This window comes from Balaenoptera acutorostrata, chromosome 12 (assembly GCF_949987535.1).
Source record: "Balaenoptera acutorostrata chromosome 12, mBalAcu1.1, whole genome shotgun sequence".
Classification (NCBI taxonomy): domain Eukaryota; kingdom Metazoa; phylum Chordata; class Mammalia; order Artiodactyla; family Balaenopteridae; genus Balaenoptera; species Balaenoptera acutorostrata.
The window spans coordinates 29241248-29266072 of NC_080075.1; the positions used below are offsets into that span (position 1 = coordinate 29241248).

Consider the following 24825-nt stretch of genomic DNA (forward strand, 5'->3'; position numbering starts at 1 on the left):
TCAGTATACAATGTCTGAGTCAAGGCAGTAAGATGGCTTCCCACAGGCGGAGGTTAGAGCACAAGTCCACCTGGCTTTCTAACACATGGCTCAACACCAAGGACATTATTTCAAGGAAGGGCTCAGCAAAAGAAAGTAAGGAAGTACTGTGCTGACTGAAAGGCACTCAACACAGCGCTAGAAAGCAAACATGGTCCTATCCTTACATGACATGAGGTTACATGACAGTTCAGTGACCTGACTCACATAAAACAATAAGAAAACACTGCAAAACAGCAAAAAAAAAAACACACACACACATAACAAATTGTGGGAAACAAGCTATAAGTGCCACTGGAGCTCAAAGAAGGAAGCCCTCAGAGTGAATTTATCAGTTCAAGAAGACACTGACGGTAGAACTTGAACCAAGCCCTCAGGGAAGCAGGTTTAATCACCAAAGGACACAAGAGCCCATGGTTATTCAGTGCGACAGGGCTGGATTCTGGATCCAACAGGCACAATGAATGATGTTGGGCTTATCCTGTAAGAGTAAGGCCCACTTCTAACCCCAAGTAGGCAAAGGTTAACAAAAAATTCAACCCTGGACTAAGGAATAAAGACTTCTGTGAAGAGGATCAAAGTTCTCTTCCTATTCGTTCACCTCAAGAAATAGTTGGAACAACAGAAGTGGGAGGTTCAAACAAGAGTGGGATGGAACCAAGGGTTATAAGATACGGTGCAATCTCTTTAGGTCCTGGCTCTGCTCTGGGTCTTAGGGGAAATGAGTAGAAATTTGGAATGTTTCTTCTGATTCTTGAGGTTCTCAGTTTTCCAGTTCAGAACATCAGGGCAGACCAAAAAGGTGTTTGGAGCTGAGGCTCAGTTAGTGATAAAGAATGTGATCTATCTGAGGAGTCCTCTAGCTGGAAGTTTGAGGGGGTAGAGGTCTCGCAGGTGGAAGTAATGGCACCTCAACTCTAACACTTCCAGAGATACAAATAACATGTAGCTTAAATCTTTATATTGAATAGCATTTTTACAACTCTCATAGTTGCATATGGAGTTCATTCTATCCTCATTCGAGGTAGGTATATTAGACTGATCCCACTTTACAGAATTTTAAAGAAGTGTGGGAAGTTAAGTGACTTCCTGGTGAATGAACAGTTGGGCCTAGAAGCAAAGTCTTTAATGTTCAGTCTGGCACTTCCTCTCAAGAGGATAATGTTCCAGTGTTCCAAACAGGCCTTCTCAGTGCCTCAAGCAAAGCTCCTCACAAAAAGAAATGAGCCTTGCTTCTGAAGTTCCACTCTGGGCTCACAGGCTTGAAAGATCCTTGGACAAACTGGTCTCCAAACCCAGGTGGGGTTAATATACTGAGATATAGTGGGGAGGGGTTGGGAGGCACAATACAAACTGGACTGTTTTCTAGGGAACAACATCTGGTCTGATCCAAAAACTGTTCTCAAAGTCCACTTGAAGCAGACCGAAGTCACAGGATTCACTGGGCCCTCATGTCATTAACGCTTTGCTCCTAGCAGTCTCCAGTCCTGTCAACCCCCACGTGAAAAACTCCTTCCTCTGGGGTAACTGAAACCCAGAGGTGACCAAAGTCCAAGGGGATAGGCATTATGATTTTAAACTCTGGGGTGCCAAATGGAAGTGGAAACCCTTGCCTCTCAAACAACAAGTATCCACCTATGACACTAGGGAATGCTTCCCCCCACTAGTGAATGCTCCCCACCATGCCTTTTAAGGTATCTGGTACCCAAGAGAGCATTATAAGGCTTAAGTGGTTTTTTTCTTCCTCTTTGGTGGTATTAAATTAGGAGTACGTGGAAGTAATCAGCTGAAAAAACCCAGGCCTGCCCTGACCCCCAGCAGAGTCTTCACCAGCGTCTCTGCACCTGGCCCATGGCACTTTGGAGGGTCTGTGCCTCTGAGGCCAGCTGGGATGCAGTCAGATACTGCTTCTTTTTCCCCACTCAGTTCAGACCAGTAAGTATGGCACTTGTGTGGCTTGGGAGAGTGGAAAGGTTTTCAGGAGCCCAGAAGTCAGTCTCTTTACCGAGTTGTTGTTACCCTTTCAATACAAGCTTCTTTCCTCAGGTTTTGTGGTCTGACTCCCTTTTATTCACAATATTCCTTTCCTCCTTTCCCTACAGTTCTGGCTCCTTTTCCCTCACTGCCCTACCCAGTCTCTCTGCTTCCTTGTGAGCTGGCTTGATAGCATGTCTCTTCCACAGATGTAGGGTGAAGTGAGACACTAAAGCTGCCTGTGCAAAGTACCGCTTTCGTGGCTAGACTGTAGCAGGTCTGAAGAGGACAACTGCAGACTGATTTCCCACACCCATCCATTTACTGAGATTTCTTGTGCACAGGTGCAGAGGCAAGAAAACGTGACGATCTGGTAAACAGTAAATGATCAATGTGGTTGCAGTCTATGATACAGTTCACTTTGGTTCAACAAACATTTGCTGAATGTCTATGATGTGCAGAGATTGACGAATCAGTTCAAAACTCCCCGGTATAAATGACTAGTACAGTGGTTTTCAACCCTGGCTGCACTTGAGAATCCAAGCAGCTTAAAAGACAAAAACAGAAACAAACAATGTCTGGGGTCCCTCTCCAGAGATTTGGATTTCACTGGTTGGGGGTGGTGGAGTGTGAGTATCAGTACTTTTTAAAAAGCTCCCCAGGTGTTTGAATGTGCAGTCAGGGCTAAGAGCTTTATGTGACCATATGTAGAAAGTTTGGAATAAGGGCTAAATTTAGATTTTAAGCAGTGGAAAGCTATTGTAGGTTTTTGAGCAAGAGAGGAAACATGAGGATGGCTGTAATGTGGGAAACTTCTCCTGACTGTACTGGGCAGAAAAGACTGGAGTCAAGAAACACTAAAAACAAAGAGACCTGGTAAAAAGCCTATTGCAATATTTCAAGTGAGGGGTAATAAGATCCTAAACTAAGCAGTAGCCTTGAGAATGGAAAGAAGGGGTGAATTTCCCGGAAAGTGCAGGGCCAGGCAATTGTAGGACTGTCAAGGGCAAGGGAGAGCAGTCCAGGCTGCCTCTGGGGCTACGGCAGGAAAGGAGGGCAGTGACCAGAGAGGTTCTCTTTCCCTTGCCCAGACCCACCTAACTCCACATTCCCACCGACTCTGAAACTACAGAAGCAAGAACTTCTAGTATCTTTGGAGTTAAGAACTCATGAGAAGAACAAGAATATAGACACTTGGCTTTCAGGGGAAAAGTTCAAGGGCTGCTAACCTAAGCAATAAAGACTGAATATATTCGGGACACAAAATTTAAAAATGAAGCAAAACTTCATACATTTGCAAATTTTCTTTACCACAGAATTTTGATACAAAAAGAAATCATTCTCCTATCCAAGGCATTTACTCTCCTGCCCTGACCAGAGAGGACACAAACAATACCACTAATTTCTGGGCAGCCTTATAACACTAGGCTCAGCCCATAGAAAAAATACAGAATCAACTGCAGCTTCAAACATCTTCCTAGATGTTGCCTAAGTCAGAAAGGAAGAGCCAACACAATAAAACTAGTAGGGTGGGGTGGCATGGGAATATAATCATTTATTTGGAGTGTAACCTGGTACTCCAAACAAAGGCTCTATTATCCTCAGCTGAAAGCTTTTAGGGCATAAGGAGGAAGTGAATGGGATGACCGACTTGAGACAGCACCAAAAGAACAGAGATGACTTCACTGTCCTGGAAGATGGCAAAAGGCAGAGAGAAAAGACTGAACAATTAAAAGTGAACTGGGACATACCTTCGATGTTGGTACATCTCAAATTCCATTTTCCCCTCACCTTTCCCCAAATAACCAGACCATTTAGTTAACCTCTCTAGACAATGCTTGATCCAACAGATCATTCTAGAGCACAAAAAATATATATAGTTGTTATTTTATTGTAGAAGAAAAAATATCCCGAAATATTTGTTAAATAACAGTAACTCCTGACAAAATCATTTTTCAGGGTTCTTGGGCCTCGCCATCTGGTCAAACGCAGCGAGCTCTCCCTCAGCCTTATGATAAGCTTCATTAATATTGCCATAAACCACAGAAAAACTCAAAGATTTTCTAAATGGCTTCCAAATTTCTGCATAGATGCCCTTAATTAGTCCAAAGGTAAACAATAAACAAGTTGGCAGAGAAGTTAGAAGGATCTCTGAGAGGGAAAAAATGTTAACAATTGGTGAATCTAGAACAAAGGGTATATAGGTGTTCATTACAACATTTTTTCAACTTAATTTTTTAGTTACAGGCAGACTGAAAAGTTGCTTTAGCATGATCATGCTATTTTCCAGATGTGCCTAAAAAACATTCAATTATTTCTTTTCAAACCAGAAATAGAAAATCAGTTCTCCCCCAGGTGATACGTTCTATTCTGTTTTAAAAAGCTTCCAGAGCTTTCTGGAAAGTTTAAATTAAGGGGCTACAGTACACTGATATGGTTTTATAGTTCTTGGGAAGTGTCTGAGTCAGACTCTCATCGAAGGTCTGTGATGGTCACTGCTCTGTCCACAACAGTCACGTGGTTGCAGCTCTGCAATAGAGAAAAAGAAAGAAAGGGGAAGTCCTGGAAAATTCTGAAAAGTCATCTTTAAAACTCCTTACTTGTTGAAGTCATGGAAGATATCTTTTACTTAACTTCCTGTATGTTTTCTTATCTTTGAAAAGCAAGTTTAAAAGCTATTTACAATAAGCAATTCACTACCTAACTTCTTATATCTTTTGTATATCATCATGATACATAAATATATATGTTTAAAAAAAACCCAAACAAACAAACAAAACTCCTATTTACAATGCTTATTCTGGCTAGTGGTTCCCAGGCTGGCAGCCAGACTGCTACTTAAATGGCTGTTATGGTAAGGGGTCTGGGAATTATTACTTCCACCAACCCAGAACCAATAGGCTGTAGCCTGAATCAATGTGGGCACATACACCTTCATTTATTTTTCAAATGTATGTATATTCTAGAGTCATTCATAAAATATACACTTATTTAAATAACTGCTGAATTCATTGCAGTTTTTTGGGTTATTATGTCAACCGGATAATAAAGTACACCTACTGTCACATAGGGAATACTCCCTCTTGGCATGCATAAGGGGTCATCCTAACTGAAAGCCCAGGCATTTCTGGGGGATTGTGTAGCCTCTGTTTCAACATCCTGGTACCTAGACATTTATTACATTCCAAGGCAGGCTGACCTATTTGTGAACAAGTCTGTCAGAAAGTTCTTTCCCATACTCAGCTGAAAACTGTCATCCCACAGGGTCTTAAGTTTTAGTTCTGGGAGTCACACCCAATACCTTTTTATACAACAATTCTTCTATCACTTACAGTCAGTTCTCAGATTCTCCCTGGGGTTCTCTCCTAAACATCCCCAGTTTCTTTTATGTGACAAGGGTCTGAGTCCCTTTTCCATGTTGGTCACTTTTCAGGGAACCCAGAAGAAATAATAATACTCCATGGCCAGCATGGAGTGAAGCAATACTATCACATTAGATTTGAGGGGAAAAACTGAAACATACTTATCAGCAACTGAAACTTTTTACTCACAGAATACCACCTGGGGAAAAAAACTTTCTAAGAAGGTCATAAAAATCCCTGTTATCTAAAATCAAATTAAAAGCAAAATTCCAAAATTAAATATACTTTACTTAAGTGGCTTTTTCTTTTGAATTCAAATCTCTTATTGAAGTGCAGGCTTAACAACTGATGATGATGAAGGAAAAAACCTAACATTTAATAAGCAAGCTACTGCACTTGGTACTTTCTGTGCATCACTTCATTTAATCCTGTCAATAACCCTATTCAAGTATATATTATTATTATTATCATCTCCATTTACAGATGAGAAAGCTGAGGCCCAGGAAGGTTAAGTAACTTGATCAAAGACACACAGTCCTTAAGTAGCAGAGCTGAGACTCAAACTCCTTCCTATCCCACACTGCTTCCCATGTATGTTTTTATTAGGAAGATTTGGAAAAATAAGTGACAAGGCTGATCTTCTATGTGTGTCACAAAGGACAGTGTGCCTCACCAGCTCTGACTGTCTCCCCTGGTTAAAGCACAGCTCCGATTTCTTCTACATAGATACATACACAGAAGAGAGGTGGATCCTTGCTGTGTGGATGAAATCCTTTCTGGCGACAGGAAGAAATCTCCTCGAGTCCGTGGTCAGTTAGTCTAAAGAATCCAGTTCTGAAATAAGAAAAAGCAGGTCTAGAATCAAGCAAAGGTGTCCCCTCAATCACACACACACACACACACACACACACACCACACACACACACACACACACACACACACACAGAGCAGTGAAGAGCTCACTTTGAGACAGCTTCAAAAGTATGCTGGCTCATAGGTCTCTTCTCTGGTGAATGAATCAGAGTTAGAGAATGACTCATCACCACCACCACGCTAGTTTTACTGGGAGAATTCATAGTAAATAACAGGATTTAAAATGAAAAAGAAGTTAATTTTTGGAGATAATCTGTTGGATTTTGAAATTTTCTAATCTGATATCAATCTCTTGAAATTCCTACTGCTTCAAGTCAAACACTTCAAATTTTTTATGTCCTTTTCTTATAAAAGCACCTAGGTTGTTGCTTGGATACTTTTGTAAACAAGTCGAGTAGGTTTATCAGGATATAGGGCTTAAAAGGAAGCCTTTTAAAAAAGCCAATCAATACCACAATCTATATATTTTATAGAGAACAAGGTCTGAAGAATGGAGAACGTTTCCTCTGAGGCTTTTCCCCAGCTATCTCCTTGCAAAACCCTGAACCGCACCCTAGGTACTTACTCCTGGAACTTAGGGGAACAAACAATGGCTATCGACTCTGGCAACATCATCTGGTAGGAGCAGTGAGTGTGTAGGTCAACACTGGAGAGGAAGGCGGTCTGCGTGGGATGAGTCTGAGAAGAGAAAAAAAGGCAGGGACCCCTTCAGCGAGAATACACAGTCAAGCCTGGCCCATGAGGGAAGGTAGAGCCAAGTAATTCTCAATAACTTGCCATGATCTCCTTACGTACAAAGCCATTAGCAGCCATGAGGAATATGCCTCAAGTTCATAATAAGTAATGAACTTCCTTCCCAGCACTGTAAACGAGTATCGTGTAACATGAGTATGTGAAGAGACTCAATTTCTTTTTTTTTTTTTTAATTTATTTATTTTTATTTATTTATGGCTGTGTTGGGTCTTCGTTTCTGTGCGAGGGCTTTCTCTAGTTGTGGCAAGCGGGGGCCACTCTTCATCGCGGTGCGCGGGCCTCTCACCATCGCGGCCTCTCTTGTTGCGGAGCACAGGCTCCAGACGCGCAGGCTCAGTAATCGTGGCTCACGGGCCCAGTTGCTCCGCGGCATGTGGGATCTTCCCAGACCAGGGCTCGAACCCGTGTCCCCTGCATTAGCAGGCAGATTCTCAACCACTGCGCCACCAGGGAAGCCCCGAGACTCAATTTCTAATTGACCATCAAGACTTATCTGGCTCCTCACAAGCTCTCTCGACACAATGGAGTCTCCCATACTGGAACAGACAGTACCTGCTGCCCAATACAACAACCTAGTAGAAGTCAAGGACTTAACAAAGCACAGTTAGATGAATGATTCTTCTTCCTGACGGAGGGGTTAAAAGGTCAAGCATGAGTCTGGGGCTCTATAGGCAAAAGTGGCAAAAGCTGTCCTGTGGTTAAAGCATATCTTTCAAGGATATGAGAGGCAGAGGGTTACTGGGATTTCAGAAGGGTAGTTAAATCACACAAAGGACCCTGTCTTATTTGAGAAAAAGACCAAGGTATTGAATTTTGAGGGTAATCAGTTAAAGCACCATCTAAATTACATTCAGTTTATCTCATTTGTTTCCAGTTATTTAATGGTTTTTTGTTTTTTTTTTTTTTGGCCGCACCTCGTGGCCTGTGGGGTCTTAGTTCCCCAACCAGGTATTGAACCTGGGCCACAGCAGTGAAAGCACTGAGTCCTAACCACTGGAATCCCCCAGTTATTTAATGTTTTATTGCGCATACTCTTTGTACACAAATGGACCATATAATGACTTAACGTTCATCTCAGAGGGGGTGTGAGATAACAAGGATGGAAAAAGAAAGACCCAATATGACTCAAAAAGACCACCAATCTTTACTGACAGAAAAGCACGGAAAATAAATATGTGCCCTTGACCAGTGTTTTCAACCCTGTTGTGCAAAAAATGAAGCTTCTGAGGAACTTGTCAAAAGCACAGGCTCCTGCACCCCACCCTGGAAATATCCATCCTGAGAAGGAAATTTTTTTCTTTAAAGCTCATTAAATGATTCTTAGGTGCAGCCTCATCTGAGAAGCACAACTGCATAGACTGCTGTGACCAGCTCATTGTGGAAGAGGTCTGCAATACAGGAACATGTTAGCTGAGTGCTGACAGTAAATCTACACACAGGTCTGCATGGGGAAGGAAAGAACTTTCATGACCACAAGGGAGAAACAGTTTCTACCTAATAAGAATATGATCCTATAGACTGTTAGGGACAAACGGCCTGTGCCAACACCCTACATCCCATGGTTACAGCCTGAAATTTTGACTGAGAACAAATAAGACCTACACAAGCTGATGAAGGCCTCCAATCTAAAGTTGGGTTAGCTAGAAAGATGATATACAGACACATAGCAGGGGCTCAATAAATAATTGTTAAACTAAACCAAAAAATCTTGTTTGAGCCTCTGCTCCCCACTAACTACTGCACCTTCTCTCCTTCCCTTTACAGTCACGTTTCTTGAAAAACCAGTTATGCTCACTGTGCCCACCATGCTGGAGACAGAGGCAGGCATTTTTATGAAGAGAAAACAATACACCAAAGGAGCAGAAATAAGTGACGAGAGTGAATGCTCAGGGCAGCCTGGGTGCCTGGATGAGTAGAGCAGCCACAGGAGAGCAATGCCAGCTAAGCCAAGGTGAAGGAGTGCCTTGAATTCTGAGTTGGGGGTTACACAATAGTTGGTGATAAACATGACCATACAAAGTTTTGGACCAGGGAAGCTGATTGATAGCTGGCAAGGTACAGAAGGAAGAATTGACCTTTTGCCTTCTCCTCTTGCCAATTTTAAGATCTGAGCAAACGTTATGGTCTGCTTTTGTTTGCTTTTAATCTCAAGTTAGGAAGGAATGCTACAGAAATATCATGGGGAAAAAAAGCTGGAATACTATCAATTTAGGCTCTAAATTCCTTCCTAGCTAGGCCCTCACTGATATTAAAAATCCTTTTACTCATTTGTGGCTAAGAGCTACCTGAAGTCTAAACAGAAATTATTCCAAACTTTCCCCCATCTTCTCCAGTTTTTAAACTTACCTGTCTCCTCCTGCTGGGCAGTGGATCTAGACTTCAACCTTGTTGACAGCAAGATCACCTAAAATGAGTTCCCTCAACCCCTCCAATTATAACCTCAAAAATCTCTCTGTATCTTTCTTTCTTCCTTCAATTCTGTCTCAGAGGAGTGAGTGTTTTCTCCCCCATATGAAGATGACTCCCTTTTTGTACTGTTGATTTAATACTTTCCTATCTTCACATTACCTTGTCTCTCCTGACCTCTGACATCTCCTGCACAGGCTCCACTATACTCCACCAGCTCACTGGGCTTAAAAACATGTTCAGGGACTTCCCTGGTGGCGCAGTGGTTAAGAATCTGCCTGCCAATGCAGACGACACGGGTTTGAGCCCTGGTCCAGGAAGATCCCACATGCCACGGAGCAACTAGGCCCAAGCACCACAACTACTGAGCCTGCGCATCTAGAGCCCGTGCTCCGCAACAAGAGAAGCCACTGCAATAAGACCATGCACCGCAACGAAGAGTAGCCCCCGCTCGCCTCAACTAGAGAAAGCCTGCGCTCAGCAATGAAGACCCAACGCAGCCAAAAATAAATAAATAAATAAATATATTAAAACAAAACAAAACATGTTCAGACAACTATACACAAGAATGCAGATGAACCTTAAAAACTGAGCAAAAGAAGCCAAGCACAAAAGAATACATATTATATAATTCTATTTACATAAAGTTCAAAACCAGGCAAAACTAAACTATTGAGTTTAGGGATACACACTTAGGTGGTAAAGCTATAAAGAAAAGCAAAGAATTTCCAGAAATGTCAAGTGAGGGACTATCTACATCAGAGAGGAAGGGTGACTGGGCAGGACACAGAGGTGGGAGTGTGCTTCTGGAGACGCTCTATTTCTTGACCTAGGTAATGTGTGCACACAGATGTTTGTTTAATGATTCATTAAAGTGCTCATTTAGTTTATGTACTTTCTTATATATATTTCAAATATAAAGGCTTAAAAAAAAAACAAAATAAAAACAGAACACATTTTCACACTAAACCATAAATCAAGCAAACTCTCTCAACCTGGCTATTCCTTAAGCCACCATTCCATCTCTTTCCTATCCTTTAGTCAGTGCTAAGCGCTTCAAAAAATCAGTATATATTTCACTATCACCACAACCTCAATACCCATTACTTCTTACACCTTTTTAATCTGCCTAAAACCCACTAAATTGAGGTCATCAATGACCTCATCAAATCCAAAGGGCTCATACAAGTCTTCATCTCTCTGCAGCATGTGACATAGTTAACATCCTGAAGCTTCTTCTTTTTTTTTTTTTTTTTTTTTTTTAAAGGATTTTCTTATTTATTTATTTATTTATTTATTTATTTTTGGCCGTGTTGGGTCTTCGGTTCGTGCGAGGGCTTTCTCCAGTTGCGGCAAGCGGGGGCCACTCTTCATCGCGGTGCGGGGACCGCTCTTCATCGCGGTGCGCGGGCCTTTCTCTATCGCGGCCCCTCCCGTCGCGGGGCACAGGCTCCAGACGCGCAGGCTCAGCAATTGTGGCTCACGGGCCCAGCCGCTCCGCGGCACGTGGGATCCTCCCAGACCAGGGCTCGAACCCGCGTCCCCTGCATTAGCAGGCAGACTCTCAACCACTGCGCCACCAGGGAAGCCCCTGAAGCTTCTTCTTAAGACGTTCCTCCTCCTTTGGCATCTGTGCCCTAACACTCCCCTCACCTTTCTCTGACATCTCCTCGCTTCATGACTGACTACCCCCTATGCTCCCCTAAGTGGCCTGTCCTTCAAGCTGCCAGTGAATCTCTTCTTGCTCTCCACCCTCCTCCAGTTCCAAGGCTTCCAAGGTCAGCTCTACGCCGAGGTCTCCCAGTTCTCTTTCCCACCTAGACCTTGTTCCCAAGTTCCAACTGCCTGATAATTACCTCCACCAATATAATGTCAAATACTCAGAACTGAAGACACCATTTGCCCCACTTCCAAGTAAGTTCTCCTGCTGGAGCCTGTTTCTGCTTATGAGATGATTAATCATTGCCACCCCCATGAGTCAGGCCTGAAATCTCTAAGTCATCACTTTTACTCATCATCCTCTCTTACTCATTCCCCACATCCTCTGAAATCCTACATTTATCTCTTCCTTCCCAAATGCACTGCCGTCACCGTAGCTCTCATCATTATTAGATTTTATCATCACGTTAACCTCTTAAATGATCTCCCTGCCTCAACTTCCTCACTGAAAAGCAGAACTATCCTGCCTGTCCACCCAAATCCCTCCAGAACACTGCTCCTAATGTATCATGTGAAAGCTTACCTACCACTGTTTCCTGATATGAACCATAAGCCCCAGAAAACTGGACCACTCAGTGCTCCAGGATCACAGTCTGCCTATTCCAATGTTGTCCCCTCCGTATGGAACTCTCCCTTGGCTCACCTTGTCAAAATTCTAGAAAATCACCCCAGGTGTGATCCTTCCCTCTGAATTCCACAGGGCTGTTTGCACCTCTTTAGGCACTTGGCACATTCTGCCTCACATGAAGAGTTATGACTTGTCTATATGTCAGTCTCCTTTATGAGACTAAAATCATATCTTACTCAAATTTGTATCGCCTGGCGGATAAGGTACAAGTTTTCTACTCCCCATGTACTATAACGGGGGATACACAATAAAAGGCAAATATTTATGAAAGGACAGAGGCACACTGACTGCCTCACAGGTCAGTATTTCCCAAATTCTAACGTACAAGTGTGTGCAATCTTCCCAAATCCAGAAATGAGCTGCCTTGTTTGTATGTAACCCTGTCACACAACATGGAAAACAGCTTGGTCTATGAGAATGAGGGGTTGAAAAGGAATAGAAAGAAAAATTAAGAAGAAATCTTTAGGGATGGAATTATATTTTACCTGAATATTACCAGAAGACTGTTAAGACATGCAGACAGTTGAAAATCTCCTATATTGGTGGCCCTTCTGATTTACGTAAAAGTGTAGGCTGCTTTAAGAAAGACCAAATGGAGGCATCTGAATTAACTTCCTTGGCTCATTTAAAATATTTTGATTTATATACCTTTCAGGAACATCATTTGTACGAAGTAAGGCATAGCCTCTACCGTCAAGGTCCACATATACTCTAGGCTAGCATCCTATCACTGTTCATGCTCACAGGGGAATTGGGACTTTAGGGAAACAAGTTCATTTCCATTAAAAAATTTTAAGTTAAAAAGCCCTAAGTAATGCCCAGAAATCAATACTGTGGTGCAAGCAGTTAAGTATGCTAGGGAAGTCAAGTCTGCATCCAACAGAGGGAAATACAACCATCTAAATAGTCTGGATACAATTCACTCTGCTCCAAGAAAAAAAATAAGCAGTGTGTTTATAACATCATGTGAGAAGAGGAGACGAACCCCTGGAGAGCTCGGAATTGCTTACGTGAATCCAGCCCAGTGTGATGAGACCCTGCTGATCCTGTATGAGGAAAAGCTCTTCTTCGTTCTCAGTGTTGCAATAATCAGACCCAGCACTTTGCTTGGGGATGAGGACGTGGGTAATGGTAAACTCATTCCTCATCTGTCAAATGAGAAAACAGCCTGTCACAATTCCCTGGCACTTAGGCAACCCCACTCTGTCACGGCAGTGGAAAGTTAAACATCTGTACAAGCGAAGGCCCTTCCTCCCAGCATAAGCCTTCTTCGTGAGGTGAGTCCCTTATGTCAGTCATGTTCACAACCCGGACTGCCCAAGTACATTGCTTGGGGCCCTCTGCAAAGCCACAGATGCCCACAGCCCTGTGGGAATTCCCTGCTGCAGCCAAACAGGTCTACTCATGCCTCTTAAGAAGCTCTGGGTATAGTACCATTTCTCTTCCTTTGTTCATGTCTAGAGTAGCTTCCTTTTACTATTTCTCTAAGCCCTTCCCATCCTTTAGAGCTCAGTTTAAGTCTATTCCACCTTATGTGTTTATTTATTCAGCAGTTAGTAATGGGTTCTTTAAGCACCTCCATTTAATGATCCTTCTTTCCTCATAATCCCTAGTGCTTTTATTGTACATAGTAGTCAGCATACTATCTATCTTTTGGTGTATATCTCCCATCTCTCCAAAGTGCTTGGGTACTTTTTGCGGACACATGTTCTGTGCCTTACATATTTCATATTCCCAGGTCCTGCCATAAAGTCGGTGTTCAAAAGCTGATATACAGGATCTTCCTACCAAGTTTAGAATTAGGTATTTCTTACCACTGGCATTAAAATAATCAGTTCAGTTCAAGGGACTTTGAAAATCAATCAAATACAGGGTCACTAAAATCAAGGTGACATTGCATTATGCTGCCCATGGCTCTTTGGCAGAAGGATTGGCACAAAGAGTAACTGACCCTGGATATCTTCTCTGAGAGTCACAGGAGGCCAAGGGGGAAGAAACAGTCTCAGCTCAGGAAAGCATTTGTCTTTTACCAGTTTTCCACAGAGAATTCCACATGTCTCTACTCCCCGGGCAGTGTTGGCAATGGCCAGCTGGAGAAACTGTGGGCAGAGCTTCCCAGGCACCACCACGTGGCGCAGTCCATCGATTGTAGGAGCTGTAATGGAGAAAGAAGAAACGTCTGAGATCATGGGGCACAGCCTCCCCAAGCAGACCTCAGAGTTGGCAGACCTGGGAGAGCAATGCTAAATCACTGGGGTCCTGCAACTGTAGGCAGTGCGTGGGGATCTCATCCTTATGGCAGAAGAAAAAGGGCTGTAAAGTCTCTTCTCCAACCTCTTGCCACAGCCATTGGGAGTATGTTATTTCAAGGAAAGAAAAGAGGCTTTAATCATTCAAGTTAACACAAGGGTAAACTACTGATTAAAAGAAGTTTCTGAGCTATTCAGGAATAATAGTGAGAGACAATCCTGCCGAGTACATGGGGAGAAACCCTGAAGGCCAGGCTTCAAGAGTCCAGCACCCCTTGCCCACTCTTACCTTGTCTTTTTAAGTGTATCTTCTGCGAAGCTGAATTCCTTACATGACTACTTGAAAGACAATTCCTAACAAAAAGACCTATTCTAATAATCAAGGCATACTCATCATTTTGCCGCTATTGTTATTTTCTCAGATAGCCATACATTGGTGAGAGGAGGAAAGACTCAATAGTTTTTATGGCTAGACTGAATTATCACTGACTACATACAATATTTACCTTGACTAAACTCCTTACCAATTAGGAACATTTGCAGGGCAAGCACAATTCAGCAGCTCTTTTTTATTATTTAAAGGTCAGTGGTTGAATTGTAAGGTGGTACTATAGGTCTCAAATTTCCTTTACAAAAGGTCAACAGTGGTCTCTAGTTCACTGAACATTTCAAATCTCTGTATAACCCTTAAAAGCTGAGGGTCTGACTTTCAAGGATGTTATTAGCTCTTCAGAAAATCGACCTGGCCCAGGTAAACTATATGTCTTAAGCAAAGTCCACTTTATAATATAGCTGTGATAGAACACAGTATAGTAATACTAATCAAATGGATTTCTGTGACCAGAGCCTAATGAGTGGGATCATGGAGGGAGTCGTAGTTGAATCTCCTGGAATGACACCCTGTTTGGCTGCAGCTGAGATAGAAGAGGACGCAAGCAAATGAATTCACTACCTTCCGAGTTGCTCAATGCTCCAGGTTTCAAGGATCTATCCACTACAGGTGGCTTGGCAGGCCTTACAGTTGTATTACAGTCCGAAGGCTGTGTGTATGTAACAGGTGCCGTGGGGAACACATCTAGGGAGGGCTTCTCTAAGTCAGGTACCAGTGGGCCGTCCAGGCCAGGGTCCACTTTCCCAAACTCCTGTACAATTTTCAGTCGTTCTTTTTCTAGTTCCTGGTTCCGGATCATCTCCTCAAAGGCATGGAACTGTTCCTGCTCCAACTGCTGCTGCTTCTGTTGTGCCACCCTCTGTCTTTCCTTTTCCAGCTCTTGCTGGATGGCTACGTTTCGGGCAAATTCTTCCTCTTCCTTCTTCTACAAAGAATGAATAGGAGTTAGGCTAACACTTTACACTCAAGTGACTTCACATCTTAGGAGGACAAGGCTTTTCAGCAGGAAGATTGCCCCAAATGTACTTCTGCTCTAGCGTGAGTTCCCAACACAGAATTCATGCTTCCCTTAGTACCTCTACACCCGTGGAACAGCTGCTGCTCCTGTCTATGTAACCACCATACACCTATTCTTCAAAAACAGTTAAAGTCCTGATCCTCTCGGTACCCTTCCCAATGACTTTAACTAATGCATTCTCTTTTTTACCAAAATCTCAAGGCAACTTATTGTCTGCACCTCATAATCTGTATCGTACAATTTCAGCCTCTGGTGTGCCATGTATACATTCTGTATTCCAAGTAAGGCTGTGAAACAGAACCAAATCCAAACTTACAACTGCCATGTTGCGGGTCTCTACTGAATTTTAACCCTGAATGAAGCCTCTGAAATTTTTCTGGTGATTGGTCCAATATAGAGTGACATTTTAAACTGCTAAGGAACATCAAGTAACAATCTCCTTCATGAAGGTTTTCACTCACTGCGTACCTTAGAAATACATAGCTGTTCACCTCTCCTCTGATTTTCAACATCAGAGTCCAGAACAGAATTCAGTAGAGTGTACAAAAGAATGTGGAAGTGCTTGCAGTGTGTGTTCTCACCTGACACAGACCAATGACACTGTCGCAGAGCTTCTCATGTGTTTTAACTGACTCTTCCTAACAAGAATCATTTGAAAATAGCTTGAAAAAAAACCCCAATTATTTTAAACAGGTATATCCTATGTTGGATATAATCAAATGTGTATCAAATACCCCAAATTCCCTGATCTAAAAACCCTATACTTTAGTGCGATTTTCATTGTTCTTAGGTTCTAGCTCTAGACATAGCAGACAAGCAATAGATATTCTGTCCCTCAAGTCATCCTCTTAGATAAGCAGGCTAAATCTGTATTAGAATCCTCAGCCTAAACACCTTTTTCGAGTTTCTGGTCTTTGCCAATAAAGTAAAATATCACATTAAAATCACAAGATCTGCTGAAATATCTATTAGAATCCTAGGTCACAGCCTAAGAAACCAAAATAATTTCCCTTTTTTTTTTTTTGCTATTACATACTCACTTTTTCTTCATTATAGTCTATATATTCTTTGGTATATCGTTTTAACAGTTCTGCTTTCAGCTCTTCTGCTTTGGGAAATGCAATCTCCTTTAATTTCTGAGACACAAAATCAAAAACTGGGAGTTAGAACAATTGCCAGCTAATTAAGGTGAGAAGTAAAAAGACTGAAGTCAAGTTGGCAATGGCAACAATGTTTCTAAAAACATTTAAATAATAATTTAAATTTAAATAATTTAATTTAAAATACCCCCTACCATACCATACCTGATATTTCGTAACTGATCTAGTGAAATGGCCTTATCTCCTATTTGCAGGATATGATGCTCAGATGCAGACACTGCTACTTATATTTCGGAGTGAGTCTGTGCTTCTCTGAAGCTTTTAGATGGGCAACAGTTAAAGTGAAGACCCACCTTTACTGTGTCTTTCTTTTCAGGAATGACAGCCGATTTGTAATCTCGATGCTTTGGTAGTTTCTCAATAAAGAGCCTAAGGGAACAGATCAGATTGACTGTGATGCAAAGAAGATGTCCAAATGTCCAAAAGACTCTGAAGCAATGCAACTCCCTTACCCTGCAGAGACTACCTGATGGGTTCCCAGGCATGCAGGGGTAACAGGCACACCCTGACAGGCCATGTTCCCCACTCATCTCTAGCCCTGTAAAGAGCAACAGAGTGCTTCCCTCTTCTCCCAAATCAGATGTGCAGCAGCACCAGACTCCTACAACAAAAACGATGGGGAGGAAAAAGCCTATCCTGTGCCCCAAAATACACCTCCAAAGAGATTCTCTTCTTGTTGTGACAGTAACAGGCTTCCAAAGGAAAAGGCCTCTCACAAATCATTCTTCAGAGAACAGTTTGGCAGCCAAGGGCAGGAGGCTAAGAGAAAACCCACATTCTATTACTACTTCTAACTCTGTGTGACCTTTAATGCTGGCTTTTCTTCTTTGGGATTCATGTTCCTTCAAAGAAGAATATTCCTTGCACCAGATTAAGCTCTGAGATGCTTAGACTGTTCATGTGTTATATGCGTGTAATATGTGCACGTTACATGTGTAACGTGCATTATGATCTCTGATGAAAAGTGCTTAGAGAAACATAAGTGCTAGATTTCCTTTTTCAGTTCTTGTCCTTGGCTGTAAAGCTCAGTGGGAAAAATAAACTGAATCAATTCATAGACCTCTAACACTTATGATGTCTACTTGGGGACGGTGAAAATAAATAGAAGTTCAGTAACTTGTCATAGCCAAAATGGAGGGTTCAGAATTCAATGCCAGCAGGCCGGTTCCAGAGTCTACTCTTTCAACCACTATATCGTACTGCCTCCTCATGGCTCCTGGAATGTCCAGAACTGTTGGAGGGGTTCTGAACAAAGATGTCTTTCAATAGAATTAGGTTGTAATAAACACAAGCTGAGACCCAAAACAAATAAATTGAGGGTAGCTTGCCCACAGCCACAAAACACTGTTACGTAGTTGGGATTAACTGACTCTTTTTCACTTTCTGCCCATGGGTAGGAGGAAACAAAGGAGGAAGACTCAGTAAAGGGAAAAGAAGAAGATCCCCACCAAAACACACCCTCTATAGATGAGTCGTCCTCCTTCTGTTCTAATTAGGCACATGAAAATTTCATTTCAATCCAATTTCACAAGACCCCTCAGGCAGGGATGAATTCCAAAATCAAAACAATTCTAAAAATTGTCCTTTGGGTTCATGAAAAATGAATTAAAAGTTTCCTTGAAGTCTATACTTAAAACAAGCACAGATTCATTTTTCAACCATAAAGTCCTGAAGAGGATATTAGGATAAATAAGGCATAGATCTTGTGCTCAAGAGACCTATTATTCAGTAACTCGAAAGACCAAGGTACATGTTCACTACCTTCAGCAGGCTGAGTGTGCTTTGTATTGAGGCCTCAATCAGTCAAGAAAGTAACATGTCATATAAACACCACACTTTATTTTCATTTATGCTCTCAGCCTGAAGGACTGTAAAGTCCCTGAGGCCAGAGATTTCTGTGTTTCATGCTTCTTTGTATATTCCTCTAAAGCCAGCACAGTGCCTTGTATAAAGAGGCACTGAAAAAATATCTGATGAATAAAGTTGTCTTAAAACCTTTGGATGAGCTGAGTGAAAAAACAAAGTGCAAAAAAGTATATATAACATGCTACCTTATATGTAAGAAAGGGGAAAATTATATATAGGCACACCTCAGAGATATTGTGGGTTCGGTTCCAGACTACCGCAATAAAGCAAATGTTGCAATAAAGCGAATCACATAAGTTTTTTCATTTCTCAGTGTATAAAAAAGTTATATTTACACTACAGTGTACTCTATTAAGTGTGCAATAGCATTAGGTCTAAAAACATATACACTTTAATTTAAAATACTTTATTGCTAAAAAATGCTAAGAATCATCTGACAATGCAGGGTTGCCACAAACCTTCAATTTATAAAAAATGCAGTATCTGCAAAGTGTAATAAAACAAGGTATGCCTGTGTGCATGTATATATATTCATTTATTTTGTTTATAAGTATATAAAGTAACACAGGAAGTATATACAGAAACTAGCAAAAATAGAGGACAGGGGAAATAGAGTGGATGAGACAAGAGTGGGAGTGAAAATTTTCACTATATACCTTTTGTTTTACTATTTCGATTTTGAACCATGTAATAAAAACTAGCTTATAAGATAAAACTCCCAGACCTGAACATGAATACCTTTCTCTTGTTTCAGTAACTGTAGTCAGTTTTCTGAATGGGGACATATGGGCAGAAGCATCTCCTGAAAACAGAATGGGCAGCATAACCCACTGCCCACACTGGAGGCAACAGAGCTTGGTGGTTAGGAGGGCAGGCTCTGGAGCCACCCTGCTTAGGTTCAAATCCTGGCTCTAAGCACTTACTAGCTGTGTGACCTCCAGCACCATCCCTCAGTTTCTATATAAATTATAGATACAGAGACAAACTAGTACTACCTGATAGGGCTGCTATGACATTAAAATAGATTTTTTAAAATAAATAAAATGCTGAGCACAGTGCCTAGCACATAGCCAACATCTGCTATATGTTTATATGCTTGTTTTTACTAATAAATAAAAATGTGAGCAAGAAGAAGAGATGAAGATGTTAACACCAGGGTTAGAAATTTTCTAGGCAGAGAATAGCTGTGGCCCAGATGTATACTGTTCTCCGGGTTATATCTGGTTGCAGCCTACAGACAGGAAATGTACCAAAGCAAACAAAGATGCATTGGCAAAACACAAGCAAAACAACCTAATGGAACAACAGAAAAAAAGAGATACACAGAAAAGTAAATAAAAAGGTAAATAATTATATAAAATGGTACTCAACTTTACTTATATATGAAAGAAATTCAAATTAAGATGAGATATCATTTTCGTCTATCAGATTGGCAAAGGCTTAAAAGTTGATTACAATCAGTGTAGGCAAGGGCATAGAGAAATGGGTATCCTTACCCACTCTTAGCAGGACTGTAATTTGATAATACCTTTTTCCTTAGGGGAGGAAGGGGAGTGGGAGACAAGTATTCAAAATTTAGAATGTGTATATCCTTTAAACTCACAGTTCCACCTCTATGAATTTATCCTATAATAATACAAAAATATATGTATAAGACTGTTCAACACAGCATTGTTCATAAAAGTAGGGCAACCTGAAAACCTAAACGACCATCAGTAGGGGATTATTTAATAAATTATGGTGTACCCAAATGTGGAAAAACAACATAACCATTCACTCTTTCCTTCAACAAATATTTACTGAGCATCTACTATGGGGTCAGGAATTATTATAAAGGCTGGTGATTTGGCAGTGAATGTCGCAGTCACAAATTCCTCCCCACCATAGAGTGTACATTACAGTGGGGGAACAGACAATAGACAAAATATAAAGTATTATAGATAATCAGTGCTAGGAAAAAGTCATTAATAGGGAAGGGGAATAGAAGTGACAGGGAAGGGATTGAGCTTTTAGATAGGGCAGCTAAGGAAGGCATCACTGAGAAAGTAGCAGTTAAGTAAGGACTGGAAGAGTAAGCCATGACGATATCTGGGATAAGACTGTTCCAGGCAGAAGAAACAGCCCTAAGGCAGAATGAGATGCTGGATCAATGTGTCCTGATACGGAAAGATATGACTGTTAAGAAAGCAAATTGTAGAAAAGAAAATATTGTATGATCTCGTTCAGGCTTTAAGAAAAAAGGATAAAGACATGAGCCCATGTGTTTGCATGGGCATATTTTCTTAACAAACACATAAACACACAAGAAACATAACAGTGATTACCTCTGGCGAATGGGAATTTTCTTTTCACTTTAATATTCCCCTTGCTGTATGGCTTGAAAAAAATTTGCTTTAATCATGAACAAATATTACTTTTGTGTAAAAATAATTTAAAAAGTCAAGCAGAAATTCTATAACATGGATGTATTAAGGGCTCTAATTTCTTCCAATCTTAAAAGTTAGTCAGCAAAGTGAGCATGAGCACAAATGAAAACCCTTTTCAGTCCATAAGCCCCAATCCTGGTGGTAAACATTTTCAACACAGGTGACAGGCCATTTTCAGAAAGCAGGTCTGTGTTGTAGGGGGCTCACACAGCAGACAGGAATTGCCTAAGTCCTCTGTAACTCTCTTCTATGCAGCCTAGTCGATGACCATAAAAAGCTGCGAAAGAATCCACCGCCTGCATTACTGTCTGTGCTCACCATGAAAATATGTACTGATTTAATATGTTGAAGATCCTTCTTCTATACTGGGGTCTGCAAAAGGCAAAGCATTCCTACAGTAGGGGAAACCTCTGAGGGGGGAGAAATGTGCTTGAGATCATTAAGATGCCTGAACTGCTCAAGAGAAAAGAACAAACATGCCCTTTAAAATCCTGAGTTAAAGTGTGCAAAAAGGTCTAGAACAATGACTCAATAGTGGGGGGGAGGCAGAAGAGTGGTGAGGTAGAGGCCTACCCTCTTCCCTCCTCTCTCCTCAGTGTAATAACTGCCAAAGTGAGCCGTTGTTAACTGACAGGAATATACCAAGTAAACTGCGGTAGAAAAACTGACCAAGAATACTGAGCTAGAAGTTTTTTTGCAACTCCTAGGGCTTGTCAGTTCACAGAATCAGAGTTAGGGCCTTGAAGATATCTGCAGGAAAAATGAAGGTAGCTACATTTATTGATCCAGGTCTAGCCAATCCAACAAAGTCCCAAATTAAACCCCAAATCTAACAAGTTAAGTAATACATTCTACCCTCCTCTCACTCACCTCTCCTCTAGGCCTCGTTCCTCATGTTAAATGGTCCTATAAGCAGAACACCACATACAGGAACAGACTCCCCGAATCGGTCTTGCTGTTAACACTGATATTCATATCACTCAAAGTAACACCAAATCACAGAAAAAAAATCAACTTCTTAAGCATCCGTGTACCGTTAATCCTACTCCCTCTTGCTTATATAAGAGTTTATTTCTACACTGAAACTCTCTTTTCTGTACCATTAGCCTCTCCTTCTCCACAGTATCCTTTCCATCAGCAAAAAATAAGCTCTAGAATCTCCCATCTTAAAACACATGCGGGGCTTCCCTGGTGGCACAGTGGTTAAGAATCCGCCTGCCAATGCATGGGACACGGGTTCGAGCCCTGGTCCGGGAAGATCCCACGTGCCGCGGAGCAACTAAGCCTGTGTGCCACAACTACTGAGCCTGCGCTCTAGAGCCTGCGAGCCACAACTACTGAAGCCCGCACGCCTAGGGCCCGTGCTCCACAACAAGAGAAGCCACTGCAATGAGAAGCCAGAGCACCGCAACAAAGAGTAGCCCCCGCTCAGTGCAACTAGAGAAAGCCCGCGCACAGCAATGAAGACCCAATGCAGCCAATAAATAAATAAATTAATTAATTAAAAAACAAACAAACAAAAAAATAAATAAAATTGCCTTAAAAAAAACCACACACACGCACATTCATGTACTCCTTGTCCCCTTCAATTACTTCCTCAGTTTTCCACTTTACTTCCTATCCAACTTCTCCAAAGAGCTGTCTATGCCACGGCTTGGCAAACTACGGCTATCGGGTCAAATCTAGCTCGCCATCTGTTTTTATAAACAAAATTTCATTGGAGCACAGCCTCACCCATTCATTCGTGTATTATCTATGGCTTGCTTTCACACTACAAAGCAGAGGCTGCAACAGAGATCAAATTGCCTGCAAAGCCAAAAATATTTACTGGTGTTGGGTGCAGCCACTTTGCCCTAGGAACTCTGGTCTGAAGTGCTGGGGGCAAGACCTCTACACGGGGCACCCTGTGAGCAAATGAAACTAGATTAAGCACGAAGGAAAAGAAGAAAAAGGATCGCTGACTGAAAAACTACTGACAGGGAGGACCTTCAAGATGGCAGAGGAGTAAGACGTGGAGATCACCTTCCTCCCCACAAATACATCGAAAATACATCTACATGTGGACCAACTCCTACAGAACACCTACTGAACGCTGGCAGAAGACCGCAGACCTCCCAAAAGGCAAGAAACTCCCCATGTACCTGGTTAGGGCAAAAGAGAAAAGAAAAAACAGAGACAAGAATAGGGACGGGACCTGCACCTCTGGGAGGGAGCTGTGAAGGAGGAAAGGTTTCCACACACTAGGAAGCCCCTTCGCGGGCGGAGACTGCGGGTGGCGGAGGGGGAAGCTTTGGAGCCACGGAGGAGAGCGCAGCAACAGGGGTGCGAAGGGCAAAGCAGAGAGATTCCCGCACAGAGGATCGGTGCCGACCAGCACTCACCAGCCTGAGAGGCTTGTCTGCTCACCCGCCGGGGCGGGCAGGGGCTGGGAGTTGAGGCTCGGGCTTCGGTCGGATCGCAGGGAGAGGACTGGGGTTGGCGGCATGAACACAGCCTGAAGGGGGCTAGTGCACCACAGGTAGCCGGGAGGGAGCCCAGGAAAAAGTCTGGAACTGCCTAAGAGTCAAGAGACCATTGTTTCGGGGTGTGCGAGGAGAGGGGATTCAGAGCATCGCCTAAACGAGCTCCAGAGATGGGCGCGAGCCGCCGCTATCAGTGCGGACCCCAGAGACGGGCATGAAACGCTAAGGCTGCTACTGGCGCCACCAAGAAGCCTGTGTGCGAGCACAGGTCACTGTCCACACCTCCCCTCCCAGGAGCCTGTGCAGCCCGCCACTGCCAGGGTGCCGTGATCCAGGGACAACTTCCCTGGGAGAACACACGGCGCGCCTCAGGCTGGTGCAACATCACGCCGGCCTCTGCCACCACAGGCTCGCCCTGCATTCTGTACCCCTCCCTCCCCCTAGTCTGAGTGAGCCAGAACCCCCTAATCAGCTGCTCCTTTAACCCCCTCCTGTCTGGGTGAAGAACAGACGCCAGAGGGCGACCTACACACAGAGGCGGGGCCAAATCCAAAGCTGAACCCTGGGAAGGACCTGTGCGAACAAAGAAGAGAAAGGGAAATCACTCCATGTAGCCTCAGGAGCAGCAGACTAAATCTCCACAATCAACTTGATGTACCCTGCATCTGTGGAATACCTGAATAGACAACAAATCATCCTAAAACTGAGGCCGTGGACTTTGGGAGCAACTGTAGACTTTGGGGTTTGCTGTATGCGACAGACTAGTTTCTGATTTTTATGTTTATCTTAGTATAGTTTTTAGCCCTTGTTATCATTGGTGGATTTGTTTATTGGTTTGGTTGCTCTCTTTTATTACTTATTATATTTTTTTATTTTAATAATATTTTTAAAAATTATTTTTTTTTTTTAATTTTTTTTTCTCCCTTTTCTTCTGAGCCGTGTGGCTGACAGGGTCTTGGTGCTCCAGCCGGGTGTCAGACCTGAGCCTCTGAGGTGGGAGAGCTGAGTTCAGGACATTGGACTACCAGAGACCTCCCTGCCCCAGGTAATATCAATCAGCGAGAGCTCTCCCAGAGATCTCCATCTCAACGCTAAGACCCAGCTCCACTCAATGACCAGCAAACTCCAGTTCTGGACACCCCATGCCAAACAACTAGCAAGACAGGAACACAACCCCACCCATTAGCAGAGAGGCTGCCTAAAATCATAATAAGTTCACAGACACCCCAAAACACACCACCGGATGCAGTCCTGCCCACCAGAAAGACAAGATCCAGCCCTATCCACCAGAACACAGGCACTAGTCCCCTCCACCAGGAAGCCTACACAACCCACTGAACCAACCTTACCCACTGGGGGCAGATACCAAAAACAGTGGGAACTACGAACCTGCACCCTGCGAAAAGGAGACCCCAAACACAGTAAGTTAGGCAAAATGAAAAGACAGAGAAACACACAGCAGATGAAGGAGCAAGGCAAAAACCCACCAGACCAAACAA

General features: G+C 42.6%; 1 protein-coding gene across 2 annotated transcripts in view; it reads right to left on the reverse strand.

Annotated features, from left to right (window-relative positions):
• Positions 1-3888: 3888 nt before the first annotated feature.
• Positions 3889-24825, reverse strand: part of STAMBP (STAM binding protein) — a 34918-nt gene continuing 13981 nt past the window's right edge. For both annotated transcript variants that reach the window (XM_007189004.2, XM_007189003.2), the window contains exons 3-10: positions 16866-16941; positions 16453-16548; positions 14956-15319; positions 13785-13909; positions 12765-12902; positions 6814-6926; positions 6110-6209; positions 3889-4542 (exon numbers count right to left, since the gene is read on the reverse strand). In XM_007189004.2, coding sequence (XP_007189066.1) covers positions 4486-4542; positions 6110-6209; positions 6814-6926; positions 12765-12902; positions 13785-13909; positions 14956-15319; positions 16453-16548; positions 16866-16941 — 1069 coding nt within the window. In that variant the 3' untranslated portion in view covers positions 3889-4485. The remainder of the gene's footprint in view (positions 4543-6109; positions 6210-6813; positions 6927-12764; positions 12903-13784; positions 13910-14955; positions 15320-16452; positions 16549-16865; positions 16942-24825) is intronic.